The sequence below is a fragment of the Solanum stenotomum genome, chromosome 12 (assembly GCF_019186545.1).
Source record: "Solanum stenotomum isolate F172 chromosome 12, ASM1918654v1, whole genome shotgun sequence".
In the NCBI taxonomy this organism is placed as follows: domain Eukaryota; kingdom Viridiplantae; phylum Streptophyta; class Magnoliopsida; order Solanales; family Solanaceae; genus Solanum; species Solanum stenotomum.
The window spans coordinates 45,170,661-45,186,953 of NC_064293.1; the positions used below are offsets into that span (position 1 = coordinate 45,170,661).

The 16,293-nt window shown below is 32.1% G+C and overlaps 2 protein-coding genes across 5 annotated transcripts; both read right to left on the reverse strand.

Moving 5' to 3' along the window:
• Positions 1-1,306: 1,306 nt before the first annotated feature.
• Positions 1,307-9,072, reverse strand: LOC125846755 (peptidyl-tRNA hydrolase, mitochondrial). 4 transcript variants are annotated; one of them, XM_049526343.1, is made up of 10 exons: positions 8,922-9,072; positions 6,775-6,891; positions 6,567-6,651; positions 6,413-6,480; positions 4,840-4,890; positions 4,672-4,745; positions 4,184-4,242; positions 4,020-4,096; positions 2,355-2,500; positions 1,307-1,692 (listed from the first exon to the last, which is right to left on the reverse strand). In XM_049526343.1, the coding sequence occupies exons 2-9, from the start codon at positions 6,889-6,891 to the stop codon at positions 2,369-2,371; spliced, it is 663 nt and encodes a 220-aa protein (XP_049382300.1). In that variant the 5' UTR covers positions 8,922-9,072; the 3' UTR covers positions 1,307-1,692; positions 2,355-2,368. The 4 variants fall into 4 exon arrangements, with proteins under 4 accessions (XP_049382300.1, XP_049382301.1, XP_049382298.1 ...); XM_049526344.1 differs by lacking the exon at positions 8,922-9,072 and adding an exon at positions 8,254-8,286; XM_049526341.1 differs by lacking the exon at positions 8,922-9,072 and adding an exon at positions 7,538-7,667.
• A 1,173-nt stretch (positions 9,073-10,245) lies between these two features.
• LOC125848122 (zingipain-2-like) lies at positions 10,246-11,942 on the reverse strand. Its single transcript, XM_049527927.1, has 4 exons — positions 11,456-11,942; positions 11,002-11,237; positions 10,784-10,921; positions 10,246-10,696 (listed from the first exon to the last, which is right to left on the reverse strand). The coding sequence occupies exons 1-4, from the start codon at positions 11,889-11,891 to the stop codon at positions 10,427-10,429; spliced, it is 1,080 nt and encodes a 359-aa protein (XP_049383884.1). The 5' UTR covers positions 11,892-11,942; the 3' UTR covers positions 10,246-10,426.
• Between the last annotated feature and the right edge of the window lie 4,351 nt (positions 11,943-16,293).

A 16,293-nucleotide genomic window follows, 5' to 3' on the forward strand; every position in this document is an offset into this window, starting at 1 on the left:
TTCAACTGCGGAATATGCTGCATACTGGACCCCTCTTCACTATTATTTTTTCTAATGATCATGGTGTTCGGATCAGCTTTCACACACCTCCACTAATTCCACGAAATACTTGTCATCTCCCACTAGCAACAAGTATCATATAACTCTATCCACCAAGGCTATCTCTGCTGGAATTTAAACCTGAGAACTCACGACTCTCAACCACTTCATTGATCACACTATTTTAAACGATCCTAATTGAACTAGTTCTTCACGTTTTTATAACTAAATACTACAACTTACTTATGATCTTGAACACTCTGTTATCAGATTGTAAGTGTGCTCTTTTCTAAGATAAACTCTTTTTAGTGTTGAATTTGGCAATTTGTTGCGTGATCAAAGATCAACTTGTTTCGTGTTTGATGATGGTCAGCCTCCATACATTGATCTTTTAGCAAATAGGAACTAAGTTATTAAACTAGGAGGATCTCATTCACATATGCCTTAATCTATTTGACCCACCAATGGTCATGGAGGTGTGAAAGAATTAAAAAAATTGAAACATGCAGCAATTAAACAAATGAAGTGGCTAATAATATTTGCTAAAACCAGCTGTTGACAGTTCACACATGACCCATGGGAAACGCTATTGGGTCTAGTTCACTATTAAAGGCAGGCTACTGATTGGGCCATTGGTTAATTATTTCAATTTAATTGCCGATAAATAAACAATTATGTATATTAATAAAAAGAAAAAGAGTTTTTTCCAACGAGGGGCAGTTGGCAGGTTTATAATTTCACCGAGAATTTTCTGCATCTTTCGAAAAGTAATTAGGTTGTGGAACTAATTCAAGGAAATTATTCGTATCCTCTCGTAACTCAAATCGTTGTTACAACAGGTTTCACTTCATAAGCTAATCACACTAAAATGTACAGTATCTTTTACGTTGACAACGGATATATGATATATCTTTTTTTTTTCTCTCAATTTAAAAGAAGGCGTGCATATAATATTCGGTCAGCTCAAGAGAAAATGTTTAACAATTTTTTCTTTTATAATTGTCCATATTCGTTCATGATCTATTTTGTCAACTAATAAAATCAAGGAGCCTTCAATAAATTATTGGAGTTTTGGTTACATCTGTGTGGGGCCAGGGGTGGGGGTTGGTTAGATGAAGTTTTAAAATAAGTTTATTATTTGAAGTTTGACAAATCTGTCTTAAATAATTCCATATTCGTTCACGTTCTGAATTTGTTAACACACAAAATAAAGCTTATCTTCTTTAAACAAAACACAAACAGAAATGCATTGCAACATATAAACCCCTAAAATAGAAAATATTTTCAATATTAAATAATCAACTAAATAACAAACATCACATGAATTATTACATGTCAATAGTCCTGTAATTTTTGAGCTGTCAAGTTCATATTCTCTAGTGATGATAAAGTTAACCTTACCATGTTCACAGCCAATGTACAATTATGGAAAGACGATGCAAATGGTTCTTACGCAAAATTTATACTTCCATCCCCCATTTAGCCCCAGTTTGGTTCCTGGAATTCTTCTTTTCACCAACTTACAGTCGTCAAATGCGGAGTGCTATACAATATTTGTACAGGAAACTGAAATTCTCAACAGTCCTGCAATTTTTCTGCAGTTCACATAGCTGCATTCCGACAAATTTAGTGAGTGCTTGATCCTAGCTCAACCTGCACAACATCCACCCTTCTTAACAGCAGATAACATGTAGTAGTTTAATAGTGAGTAGTAAAGAGGAAAGGCCGGTTATTTCGAGTAAAAGGATGCATTGATGACAATGGAACGTCCAGTTGTACACCAATTCAACACCCACAAGTGAGCTAATTAAGTTTTAGTAGCTTACAACTAACAGAGCTTGTACATGAAAACTAAAAATAGTAGAAAGGAAATCACTAGCAAAGGAAGTGATGCTAATTGCTATATTTTTTTTTCAAGTGGCGTCAAAATCACATCACACCAACCAGAGATGTGTAGTTCTAAATATTCCTTATTTCACTTTATCATGGATTGATCTTAAGAGTACTGAGCAGCTAGGTTTACTTGTTTCTTTTGTCCAAGTACAAGTAATTCCAAAGGAGCAAAAGCAACGTGAAAGCTTAAACAATAAAGATAATTGCCAGTTTTTTAAGGATATATCTGCAAGCATGAAATAATTCAAAAGTATCAAAAGCATCTTCTAAAGTCGCATTATATAGATAGGAAGGAGGGGGTCATGAAATGTTCATTCACTTTGTTTAGCTAATAAGAATGGTCACAGAAGAAACTCTTATTATTTCTATTTAAGCAATCAACAGAAACTAAAGAAGATACAGCAACAACAAGATCTAGAAACCTTTATGCATGACGTCACGTCGGCAATGTCTGCAATCGTATGTGCTTGTACTTCTGCGTTATATTGAAGCAATTAGAACTTTCGGAGAAGCCTTTGGATAAGACTTGCTCCAAGGCATGTGCTCCTTCCAGTAATGCAGCATCAATCTGCAAGTAAATGTATAAATCTTCAACTCAAAGTGGATTTAGAGCTACAAACAGATACATTTGGAATTCTTTCAATTTTCAAATATATTAGTTTTATCAAGCAAAGATCTTTCCGATTCTAACGTGGCTTCAATGTCTGAAGCATGGGTACTTTTAAAACGATGTTGGATTTCCATATGATATCGATATACATTTCACTCTAGGGAATATGTCTATGGCATGTTACAACATGTCTAACAAAATTTTCTTTTTGCAACAACTAAATAGATAAAAGGAAGACAAATTTATCCAAATTGACAGTGGAATTATTGGAAGGAGAGCCGGAGAATCCAAATAAATGATGTGTCTCAAAATTTCCAAATTCAGAGGAAGAGTGTTCTTCTAAATTGGAGAAATACAACTGTTTGTTCAATAGATTCTCCAAGGTCGTTTTCATTAAAAAAAAGATTCTCTATGGATTTCTCTGTTATATCTAATCAATAATAAGTTTTGTTGACAAGCTTCACGCGTATGCATTTCATATAGGGTGGCAGATGGGAGGATTGGGCTGAATTTGGGCGGGTCAAGATAGCTTGAATCAATAAACTGCCCACAGTTAGCTAAGGCTAAAATGAGCGGATCATGATGGGCTAAACAATGGGTTGTATAACCCAAGCCTAATCCAACTTTTGTTCTTTCTTTTTTAGAGTTATCAATAAACATATAATTGCATACCTCAGAGACAAAGAAAGATAGAGCAGAAAATGATATATACAATCAGCAATGTTGTCACAGTGCCCCTGATTCATGTGATGAGGTTAATATTATTATAATCATCTGAACTGTAGTTTGTGTTTCACGGTTTAAGCTATGGGAGACGTCGCGGGTTGCATTTGGGCTGAGTTAGTTTACGGGTTAAAACGGGTTGTCTAAATCAGCCCATCAGAAAAATCAGTAATTGCCCAACCTATTAAAATACTGGGCGGGTTGCGCAGGTTAAATGGGCTTGGGCTAGTTTTGTCACCTCTAATTACATGTATATGCATCTGTTTGCATTCTAGTTATGGCCCTCATTTCTGAATATTTATGGAGTTCACTGGGTAATGCCACTAAACTATAGAATTTGATAGACAAAGAGCATCAACAAGAGCTTGAAGAAGATTCGGAAGACATTCTGTTATGTATTGCATGGTCAATTTGGCTAGTTAGAAATAGAAGATGATTTGACGGGAAGAAGGAAATGATAGCTGTTGTAAATTTTAAACGTATTTACAATTTACTGTTTTTGGATAGAGGTTTTTTGTTGCTGATATGTTGGTTTTTGTGAACTTGCAAGAATCTTTATGTGTGTAACCTGAAAAGTCCATTTTCTTGATACCTTTTTTTACAGCTTTTGCATTACCTTCTTGGTACTGATATTTGAGTAAATTTTTAATAACATTACCAAAAATATATTCAAGAAAAGCCTGTAGAACAGAAACAAGAAAAGGAACATTAGGGAGTCAATTTTATGTAAGAACTCAATGAGTTATAAACTTACTCGTTCTCTTGCAGTTACATTAAACTTTTGAAGCATGAATGCTTTGGGATCCATCTGACCAGGAGGTCTTCCAATACCTGGTTAGAGAACTATGTTCAATTTTCCATACTGAAACTCAAAACGCCAAAAAGAGAACATTTAGGTATTTCAGACTTTCGACAAACCTATTCTTAACCGAGGAAACTCTCCATTCCCACGAAAATGATAAATCACACTCTTCAACCTGTAAAAAAGAGAACCGGATCATATACAGTTTAACAGCAACTGAAACTGCACCACACATGAAAAGACACAGAGCTCTTCTGGTACTGAATTACTAGCAAAAACATGAAAAACTTGACATAGCAAACAAGACAGATTTCCAGAGGTAGAGAAATTCTATGCACAACTCAAAAAGAGGTCCGGACGCATGTTGTGGCCATTCTAACAAAATATTATGCTTATTATATTGAGGTAAGAATAACTTGATATGTTTTATTTTAGGTATTTTGACATAGCCAGCAATTTTCATTATTAAGTTCATTAAAATTCCAGCGATGAACCTATATAGACAATTCACTGGAAAAATGAACAGATGGAGGATGGTTTCATGGTACTGAATTAAAGGGGTTTTTTTAAAGTAGATTTATATAAAGAAGAATTCTATTCATACCCGTTATGTCTGTTATGACCTCCCTTGGGGTGAAGACGAAGAACTCCACATGGTAAATCCATGTCATCATGAAACTGGAGAAAAAGACAATTGTTGAAAAGCATTAACAAAACATAATCAATATGTCCAATTAGATCTTAAAAAATATGAACAACTAGTATATCGTACCACGACCACACGATTGAGAGGGAGCTTGTAATATGCTGCAAGTGGGCCAATCTGGGGAAATAGAAAAATGAGAGGGCATCAGAAGTATTGATCACCTTGATAACACTAAGAATCAATGAAAAGCACAATATATCTCCATTCCCCATTAAGAACATTAGAAAACATCAACATCCAACAAGTAGAAATATACTGAGAGTCACAAGAATTTTATCTTTTATTTGCACATGTAAAATGGAGTTTGAATGACATAGATTGAGCTAGCTAATGTGCTATTTTCTATTCATAGAAGTTCTCAAATAAAAGTTCACTTATTTAAGCAGAGGAACTTAATTGTCTGATGAGAGTCTATTAAGTATAAACCTGCCTTGCAAACTAGGGGAAGCAACGGCTGGGCCATTCCCTTAACCTGATTGTAAGGGAACTAAATCTGGGAAAAAACAACGGGACCAGGCTTGCATTTGCATTTAACTTGTGAACAGGCCAGTCATGACAAAAACAGTCAATTGTCAGACAAATGTGATAAATATTGCCATTCAAAAACATGCTCCCCTAAGTCCATATGAAAAGCTAATCCAATGTGTGCTAAGGTCCATGAGTCACATCATTTTTCCACTTAAATGCATTTTGCATATGAATTACCACTACTTTCTGGAAGCCTCTCTACCTCCACACTCCACTTGTGGAATTTCACAAGGCTGCTATCTGGGTTGCTTAGTTCATGGAATAAAAGTGATCTGCAATTCACTACCTAACTACATAGACAAATAGCTTGGTAACTTCTTTAAGATTGTTTCAGTGATAAATTACAAGAATCAAAGCAAAGAAGAGTCTTATCTCAATTTTTCAAAGAAACTTACAAAATATAACAATTCAGAGAACAACTGAACAACATTTTTATCAGGTTAGAATCATTTTTGGCAAGAGTTTGGTTAATTAATCACGAGACAAAGCTACTAATCTGACTTACCCCATTCAGTGTTTTTTGTTAACTTTTGACAAAACAACCCTACCAATTATGTCAATGTTGGACTTGCATTCCACGTTCGGTGGTCAAAGGCTGACTGTATCTAGTAACAACAAACTTCAACATGTTGTAACTGTTCTTGAAACTAACAGAGAAAACTAGTCCAAAACTTTAAAGGTTAACAGAGAGAAATATGAGCTAAGAATTGAAAACATCACGATTAGCCTCTTACTTCTCACAGACAAAAAGTTGGCACTGGAAGTTTCCAGCAGTAAAAACTATTCTAGAGATCTACAGCTTCACCATGCATCATTCCACCCACACAAGAATACACTATACATGGCTAGAGCCTGGATGAATATAACAGTCAATATAACCACCAATTCAAAGAGGGGTTTACTCTAAACTAATTATAAACAAGATCAGCTAGATCCCTATCAAGTGAAATGAAAAAATTACAAGTAAACCCACTTTCACTATGCGACAAAATACACTTAGACTACCAGCTATCATTCAGACACATCTTTGAGATAGAATCCAAGCAGCACCAATCATAAGCAGAAAAAAGAAAAGATTTATGATACAAGTAAGACGTATTTAATTGCTTACAGATTCACCACTCAAATTCATGTAAGTTAGTGGCTTTGCAAGGAGAACTGGAATGCCATTGACAAAACCTGAGAATTGGTATACATTAACAAGTTTATATGAAGATGTACTTCGAACACTTAAAAAACAGAAATCAAGGTTTAACTAAAGAGACCTTTTCCAAACATAGCTTTACAATGTACTGTCTCAATATGAATCCCTTGTGAATTTGCGAATGCATCAAGCATTTCAAAACCAACCTATAGCGGAAACAAAAGATACAGCTCTTAATGAAGAACACTCAAGTAAGATGGAACCCAAAATAGATCAGGTTTTATGCAGTCTTTCTGAGAAAGTAATGTTAGTCCAGAAATAGAGGTTACATTATGTCTCGTTCCCCTGTATTTATCCCCAGGATTGCCCAACCCAACAAAGAGCCACGGCCGAGGAGAACAAGTGCAGAAGTTGCGCCGACAAATCCTTCTAAGCATCTCATTCATCTGCAGTAAACATCAACAAGGTTTGATAAAGAAAAAGGACATTGAAAACATTTGAGGCGGCTTTTGGGATTTTTAGGGCACGTTTGGACATAATTTCCGTGATTTGAAATTAAGTTCTTTTGAAGTTAATATTTTGTTAAGACATGCAATTTGAATTTCTTAAGTTGTATTTTTTTCTCATAAAACCCAACAATTTGTGAAAGCTATCAAACTTCTCAACTTTATACAATCTTACCAAATGAGCAACTCATAGTTCATAAACAAGCCTAAGGTGCAGGTGTGTCAAGTAAAACTTATGACTATCCTCCCATTGTTAAGGGTAGCTTCTATCACATAATGCCTTAAATCTATACTATACTATGGCCATTTGTTTTTTTTTATAATAAGTGGCATATATACCATGTGACTCCTAAGAATTTCAACTAAAGACACATGGTCATACGAAATGTTATGAAAAAACTCGACTTCAAAGGTGTAATATGATTAATTATAAGCTTTGACAGTTAGACAAGGGAATGTAACGTAAAGAAAATGAAGATCTTACTTCTATATCTCACATAAGCTGTATTGGCATGTACAAAAGAAATATGTGACATAGGGTGGTGCCTTAATGGCGAAGGAAGTTTTAGCTTCACATACGACATACCTTAGGTTCTTTTCTGGCTAAGGGTAGTGTCCTGAAGCCCAACCAACTCAACATACATGGGTGTAGTCTTTACATAACCAACCATTAGCTTCCACCATCCAATTACAACCAATCAATCCAACACAATCAACTACAAAACAATACATATGTTCATCAATAACCCGTAGGTTCATCTAACGGATCCTTCTAGTATTCTTCACATATCCTCAAAACTTATCAAATTCCTCAACAATTGTTTAGAGTAAATTCTCTATTTTTCCAACTTACCTTAACTCAATATTGAATATACCCTCTGTCAGTAGGATACCCAAAAGAATTCCACTTTTATCAACAATTTTCTTTCATCTTTTTCCTCTTTCAAGAACCCCAATTCATTTCAAAGACTAATGAAAAAATTCAAATCAAAGTAGTGATTTCCACTTCACTAATACATCCCAAATACGTCTTCTATAATCATACTACAGTATATGTAGAGAAATTACCTATTAAAATCAAATTCCAACTTGAGTTTTTGATGAATTTTCACAATTCTTGAATGAAAACTAATACTTCTTAAACAATTTACTATTCGTCTTTTTCCTCTCTCAAGTACCCTAATTCACCAAGCCCATTCCAAGAACTAACACAAAAATTCAAATCAAATAGTGATTTCTACTTTGTAATACATCCCAAATATGTCTTCTATAATTATATCACAGTATAGGTAGAGAAATTACCTATTTGAAATCAAATTCCAAACTTGAGTTCTTGATGAATTCTTACCATTCTTGAATGAAAACTGGAACTTCTCTAACAATTTACTATTCATCTGTTTCCTCTTTCAAGAACCCTAATTCATCAAACCCATTTCAAGAACTAACACAAAAATTCAAACCAAACAGTGATTTCTACTTTACAATACATCCCAAATACATATTCTGTATATATAGTCGAGTTTAGGTAGATAAATTTCCTATTTGAAATCAAATTCCAAACTTGAGTTCTTGATGAATTTTTACCGTTCTTGAATAAAAATTGGAACATTCCTAACAATTTACTATTCATCTGTTTCCTTTTTCAAGAAACCTAATTCATCAAACTAGAACTAACTCAAAAATTCAATTCAAACAGTGATTTCCACTTCACAATACATCCCAAATACGTATTCTGTAACTATGTCAAATGTGTCAAGTGTAGGTAGAAAATTACCTATTTGGAATTCTTGATGAATTTTTACAATTCTTGAATGAAAACTAATACTTTTCTAACAATTTACCATTCATCTTTTTCCTCTTTGAAGAACCTGATTCGTCAAACCCAAGAACTAATGCAAAAATTCAAATTAAACAGTGATTTCCACTTTACAATACGTATTATGTAATTATGGTCGAGGGTGAGAAATTACCTATTTGAAATCAAATTCCAACTTGATAAGTTTTCAGAATTCTTGAATGAAAAGTAAAGTAGTACTCCTTAACAATTTAGGACCGTCGTATGACTTTTTTCCATTAGAATTCTTGTATGCTTTATGACCTTAAACCTCTACTTGATACCACTGAAGAAACAAAAGAAACGGAGAGCACCTCACGTTTTCTGGAAAAAGAAATTAAGCGGAAATGCCTAATTTTATAAGAAAAGTTAAAAAGTGACCCACGTATATATAGTATTTTCGTGAGGCAATGCGTTGCGAAAACTAATCAAATTTTTTTAAAAAAAATTATAAGTATAATTTTATAGAATGAATAAATTATTGTTCATTAATTGAAATATTCTATTGTATTGCATTGATAAATCAAATATTTTTATGAAATTACATAGATACATTTGGCGATAAAATTATAAAATACAACTTAAAGTTAACCCGAGGGAGTTGTTAGGATGAAAACAGTCCTTCCTTTCAATCCTAAGATTGTGAGCTCAAGTCACAATAATAATGAAAAATGGGGAGCTCCTAGTTAAAAACATAAAACAGCTCCAATTTATATTCATGGTCATTTTTCACTTTGAAAATAATTTATTTATTTATTTTAAATTTCACAATGAAAAATGGTTGAACGCACATTAATAAATGTTTATGACTGCAAACTTTCATATACGAATAAATTTTAGAAAGTATCACTATTCAACAACAACTGTAACTACTTATTCTTTGATATAATTTTTTTACATGGTATAAACAATTTCTTTACTCTAGACATCGGTGATCACTTTTTACAAAATATAAACTTATGACTCAAGTTTTACGTACAAAACAATTTGAGATCCCAAATCTGCAAAGCATGCCTTTTGAAAAATCTGAAATTTGCCATATTATGATTTTAAATTGCATGTTCAAAACACTTATTTCAGATCATGTTTTTATACCCATGTCCAAACGTATTCCGAAACAGGGATGTTCAAAGAAGAAGATATCACACAGCTTTCTTTTCATTTGTTAAATTTTGCCACATTATAGTGTGTATTTCATGTTGGATATCTTTTCAGCTTGTTGGCCATGACTCATGAGGTTAAATAGACACATTTTTTAATGATATTGAAGTGTTAAATCAGATCAAGCCTTAATTTAAGTGTCAAAATATAAAAATTTGAGACAGTTTAAAAACCTGTTTTTGTATTTGATCTATGAAAAAGGATAATATTATTATATGCATAAAAAGAAGACATAAAAACATTATTTGATAACATGCTAGATCAAGAAAATGACTAGAAAATCTCTCTTTTATCAAACACTAAAAATCAAAGATAGTACTTTTCACTAATCAAAACACAAACAGAGAAATTCATTGCAACAACAAATACCCAACTATTTACACAATATTAATTAAATGATCAACTAAAACAAGCATATCCTAAAATAACACATAAAGCCATGAAATAACGCAAATGCAACTGAGAGAGAGAATTTTTTCTTCAGATATTGCTAATCTTTTCTTCTTTTGAAGTAGTAATAATACGTTTATTTATGGCCTCCTTAATAGGATATGAAGCCTCCGTCATAATTCCACACTTGCCCAAATGACCATTCTTCACATTACGCTCCATTTTAACATAACCACTTTCTCCCCACTTTGTGCCCCATGAGTTCCTCACTAACCAATAATCCTTTCCATCTTCACTTCCGTACCCAACCACCACAACACCATGGTCTACTTTCTCTCCACATTCCCCCATAAACACGCCCTGATCAAAAATTTAGAGTCAGTAAATTCAGAATAAATGTTACATGTATGTATGACCCGTACATAAAAGATTTGAGGTTCGAATTACCGAGGTGTAGAGTTGGAAGGCCCTGCCAGAAGCTTCGATGGCTACGCTAACAGGTTGATGAGCTACAGCTTTTTGAAGTGCTTTTTCATTTCTAGGCACGTCTTCATAATCATCAATACTAACAACCTTAGAATTTTTCTGTAACAACTTTAATCAATTAGAATTTTTCACTAAGTAGTCCTATATTTATAGGAATATAAAATTTAGTATGGACTAACCCGAATAGGATCGCATCTACCATCAACGCCGCGATAAGGATAGTGATTTTCAGTGTCCATGCCACCATTGGAGATGATGAACTCGAAGGCATAGTCCATTAGGCCACCATTACAACCAACGTTTTGAGCTGTGTCACAATCTACAAGTTCTTGCTCTGATAGTGTGATTATTTCCCCTGTTACGATTTGGTTTATGCCTTCTACTGCTGCTACTGTAGAAAAAGCCCAGCAACTTCCTGTAAAAGCCCAAACAAATTATGAAAACATTGCCATGTAAAAGGGTATATATGCTTTAATTTTTGAATGACAGGATATCAATGTCCCAAAAATATAACAAGGTACATAGTTTGGGGGTACATTTGTCATTTCTCCCTTTTATAATTAATAAAAATTTAAGTTAAAATTATACATTAATGAAATAATTTATAATCACATAAATAAACCGAAGACGTACCACAACTCCCTTGATTCTTGATAGGAGCAACAGCGCCTTTCTTCCTCCAATCGACGGACTGAGGTAGCAACTCATTGGGCCGCGAAGCATAACGCTGGCTTGTGTTTTTGGACTTCACAAGGCGACGCCTAGCGTCACTTCTCGTGCCCAAATACATAGCCCGGTACTCCTCGTTCGTGAGATCAGCAAATTGGTTCAACCCAACCTTATACGTGCGATTTTCGGAGTTGTTATATTCCTCAATGAACCTCAAATTATCTTTAAAAATCTCAAATCGTTTCTCCTTCTCTCCTAAGGCATTATGTACTTTCCCATGCTCTGCCAGCCACTTTTCGTATATAATTCCCTCCTTATTTTTTATGATAGACATGTCAATTGCATAGGATAAAGACGAAAACAGGGCTAAGAAAAGAGTTGTTATTACGGTTTTAGCCATGGCTGACAAAGTGCAAAAGAAAACTTCAACACTTGTAGGGAGAAGTATAGTGTAGAATGAAAAGAGGCTTAAGGGATAAGGCAAACCACTTGGGTTTATATAGATGGAAGATTTGGATATTATAATTATTTTTTTTGTAAATTTATTTTGGGATAACGAAAAACAAAAAGTAAAAGAATTTAATGTGCTGTTTACATTGGGGACCAAAACGCCAGGAATGGGGGAGCAGAGTCTCATGGGTTGTGGGAAAGCTAACTGATTCTGTAAGACCAAACCGCTAATCCACCGAACTCAGTGACATGCAATAAAAGATTCATAGTCAGAATTCATCTTTGTAAATAAATTTTTTAGTCTTTGCATATGTAAGAATTAAACCAGTCCACCAAACCGCCTAACTTGGCGATACGTAAAATATTTGAGTTTGCAGAAACAATTATGTCGCTTAAATTATTTTTTTAAAAAAAAAAACTGTTTACGTAATATAATACTTCCTCTGTCTCATTTTATTTTCTCATTTACTTTTATTTGTTATTTTTGACAAATTAAAAAAGAAAAAAGAATTTTATCATATTCTCAATTTATTTTCGTCTTATACACTTATAATTATACAAATACAGATCTTATTATTCAAATTACAATGTATAAATGAATTTATACAAAACTGAACAATTTGTATAAAATTTGATGTATCTAGCGAATTATATAAATCAAAAGCTCCATAGCAAAAATAAAATTTGTTATGGAGCGCAATTATGTAAACTATAGTTATAGCANATTTGTATAAAATTTGATGTATCTAGCGAATTATATAAATCAAAAGCTCCATAGCAAACATAAAATTTGTTATGGAGCGCAATTATGTAAAATATAGTTATAGCATACAAATATGATTTTTATGTTTGCTATATGTGAAAATTGTTCTATTATTATAGGAATCATGTTAAAAGCTTCAAAAGCAAAAAAAATCTCTTTAAGTCTCACCCCCACCCCACTCCCACAAAAAAATACTTATAACTTTTTTAATTTAACCTGCCCACCCCATCCCTAACACCTCAAAAATTATTATTATTTTACTACTCCGACTCCCTCACCCACCCACCAACCCCAACGCCTAAAAAAATAAATTTATTTTTTTAAAAGAAATTAAATTTATTTTTTACTACTTTGATCATCCCACCACCACTATCACCCCCCTTCCAGTCCCCCCACCCCCACCCACAACCCCAACGCCTAAAAAATTAAATTAATTTATTTTATTTGTTTTTTTAAGAAATTAAATTTATTTTTTACTACTTTGATCACCCACCACCATCACTACCCACCCACCCGCCAACCCCAACACCTAAAAAATAAAATTTATTTTTTACTACTTTGATCACCACCGCCACTTTGTTTTTCAAAAAAAAATGAATTTTTCCCTTATCCCACCCATTCCTACCCCAACCTCCTACACCTCAAAAAAATATTACCATCACTTTTATTTCTTTTATAAATGAATCTCTTTTATCAATTTTTACCCATTTAAGTACCTATTTTTAAATGGGTAATATGAGCATGACTTGCTTTTTGCCTATTTTTAAATGAGTTGGGTACCCATATAAATTACCCATTTTGTCATTCCTATATATGACATATATTATCTGTCGAAAGTGTACATGAAGTTTTATTTTAATTGATAAAATGAGATTAAGAAGAAGAAAAAAATATTTCCTACATTTTTTTTGTTAAAGTGATTTTAGAAGAAAGAAAATAAAAATAGTGTTCTTTAATAGTAATAGTTTAATTAGGAAGAAGATGCGTTTAAAAAAGGAAAAAAAATATTTATTCGAAAAAGGATATTTTTTGACCCATTTTGTAACTATAGGGGCATTTTTGGACCAAACTACAAATGGATGACATTTTTGTTCCTTTCGCATAATTTAAGGACATTTTTAAACCAAAGTATTGATGGTAAAGACATTTAATTTGAGCCAAACAATAAACAAAAAGCATTTTTGTTCCTTTCACATATTTTAAGAATATTTTTTATCCTTTTCTTAATATGTATGTAAGTCAAAAAATTCCTTTCTCTGTGATGAATTTCTTTTAGACTATAAAATTTAAATCGGATAATGCTAAATGACCAGAAAATTTAGCTAGAATTTAATCATAAATTTAAAAAGTCTATATTATTTTTTTTATTTTAAAATAAATTGATCTTTTTTTATTTTTTTAATTAAAAGATATTAAAATTAAAAAAAAAAATATTTAAAAAAAATAAAATAATATAATGTGAAAAATGTTATTTTACCAATTTGATTAAATTTTATGACGAAAATAATTTTTCTATTCAAATGGATAGGCATAGAAAGAAAAAAAGAGGAGTGGTGAAGAAAAATCAATGTATAGAGGTAGTTATCGTGACCAAGTTCCTTGAGTTATGGGTTGGCTCACGTTGGAACTCTAACAGATGCCTTGAAATGTGAGACCCCAACTACAACTAAACTAACGGTGCCATCACCCACTCTCCATATTTCGGCTGGACTTTTACTTTTTTTTTTTAGTTTTGGTGCACTATTTGTATTGAGATTGATTAAATTTAATTGTGTGACTTCATGACTTATAAGATTAGTGATGTAGCTATATATAAATTCAAAAGTGATTACTTGAATATTATTTATTGAAAAATTATATTGTGTAGATTAATCTTTTTTTATTTTTGAAACTATACATCAAATGAATACTTTTACAGGTATATATTAAATGTTTAAACACCGTTAGCCATATTGCTAATTTCACACACTACTTGAGATTCAAAAGTTAAATTTGAAACTTTGATTAAAAATGTAGGATGGTGCGCGCACTTACGACTCTCCGACAAATTTATTACTCTTTCCGTCTCTATATACTTGTCATATATTTAGTAATTTGATTTCTTTTTTTACTTGTCATTTGATAAATCAAGAAAAAAAAATATTTTTTTCTTTATTATATCCTCAATTTAATAATATTGAATTACTGTTTAAAAAAAAGTAGTGAGTAAATATGTTTTAACCCTATTAATTAATAAGTGTAAAATAATAAACTCATTATATTAATTAAGTATTATTTTTGTTAATAAGTGTGCTAATTTAAAATTGGAAAAATTCTTTTGGTCAGAATGGTATTTTACCTTTTTTGAACATTTTTATCATTTTAACTTTAATACCTTTTAATTACATAATGAAAAAAAATCAGTATATTTAAAAATTAAAAAAAATTATAGTAATTTTTTAAATTTTCTTGCTAATTTCTGACCAAATTTTGTGCAATTTTTCTGCAAGTCTAAGTTATTGATTTCTGCAAGTCATGTTACTGAATATCTTCCTTGGGAAGTAGCTGGGCGGTGATTTACAGATGTGTGTGCCGCCGGCTCTATGATCCTTTTGAATATTGTAAAGATATTCGCACCGAATCTTAAGGCGGCTTGATTCTCCCTGCCAATACGATGCTTTCGCCTTTATTTGAATTTCCTGAAACAAAATAAAAGCGCCTTCAATGTTGGACCCTCCAGAAATTCTTCACTAAACATGATTGGACCTGATCGTTATGTTTTATAGAGTCCGGATCCAAAATAGATATCGTTTATATACCTTTTGTTATAAAAGTGATTTATATATGTTCTATCGTTATTAAGACTCACATATATCCTTATCGTTATAGAAGAAGTTTACATAGAATATCATTTATCTAACGGAAGTGAAAAAAATAAAATAGTTTTAATTTTTTATTTTATTTTAAATTAAAGAAAAAATCATGTAGAGGTATATATATATGATCCTTCTAATAAAATTTAAGGTATATTTTAATTTTTTTCATACAAAAAATATTTTTTACTTCTTTGATCATCATTATTCGAGTTTCTTATCTTTTTTTTGAGAAATTTGTCAAAACACACCTAAACTAAACTTTTTTTTTTGAATTTTATACCTTAACTATTGAGAGTGTGAGTTTCATGCCTTAACTATTGAGAATGTGAGTTTCATACATAAACTATCAGTTATTAGTTTGAGAAACACAACTCTCTCTTTTATGTCACTCTTATCATGGTGTGTGTATTACACTCTCTCTTTTATTTTAAAAAATTGTCACATCACACTCTATATGGACAAAACATTTCACCTTGACAAAAAATAAATAAATTATTAGTATTAGTTAAAATTAAAGATTAAATTACTATCCCAAAAAAATACAGTAATATTTTTTTTATAAAATAAAATGTAAAATACTTTTCTTACCCCACTCCATCACTTCCTCTCACCACCACCCCCGCACCCATTTTTTTTGTTTAAATTTCTTTTATAAATTTTTTTTTTTTTACTTCATCTCCCCCTCCCCCCTCAAATACTATTTTATTTTTAAAAAAATAATTCTATCCACTAGT

Excerpts from the sequence above, each read along its gene's own strand:
- LOC125846755 (XM_049526341.1), bottom strand. The coding sequence starts at position 7,591 with ATGTTGAGTTGGTTGGGCTTCAGGACACTACCCTTAGCCAGAAAAGAA. Across the intron at positions 4,891-6,412 it reads TGAATTTGAGTGGTGAATCT|ATTGGCCCACTTGCAGCATA; the intron begins GTAAGCAATTAA and ends CTATTTCCCCAG. Across the intron at positions 4,243-4,671 it reads GGTCATAACAGACATAACGG|GTTGAAGAGTGTGATTTATC; the intron begins GTATGAATAGAA and ends TCTTTTTTACAG.
- LOC125848122 (XM_049527927.1), bottom strand. The coding sequence starts at position 11,891 with ATGGCTAAAACCGTAATAACAACTCTTTTCTTAGCCCTGTTTTCGTCT. Across the intron at positions 11,238-11,455 it reads CAAGAATCAAGGGAGTTGTG|GAAGTTGCTGGGCTTTTTCT; the intron begins GTACGTCTTCGG and ends GGGCTTTTACAG. Across the intron at positions 10,922-11,001 it reads GTAGATGCGATCCTATTCGG|AAAAATTCTAAGGTTGTTAG; the intron begins GTTAGTCCATAC and ends AAGTTGTTACAG.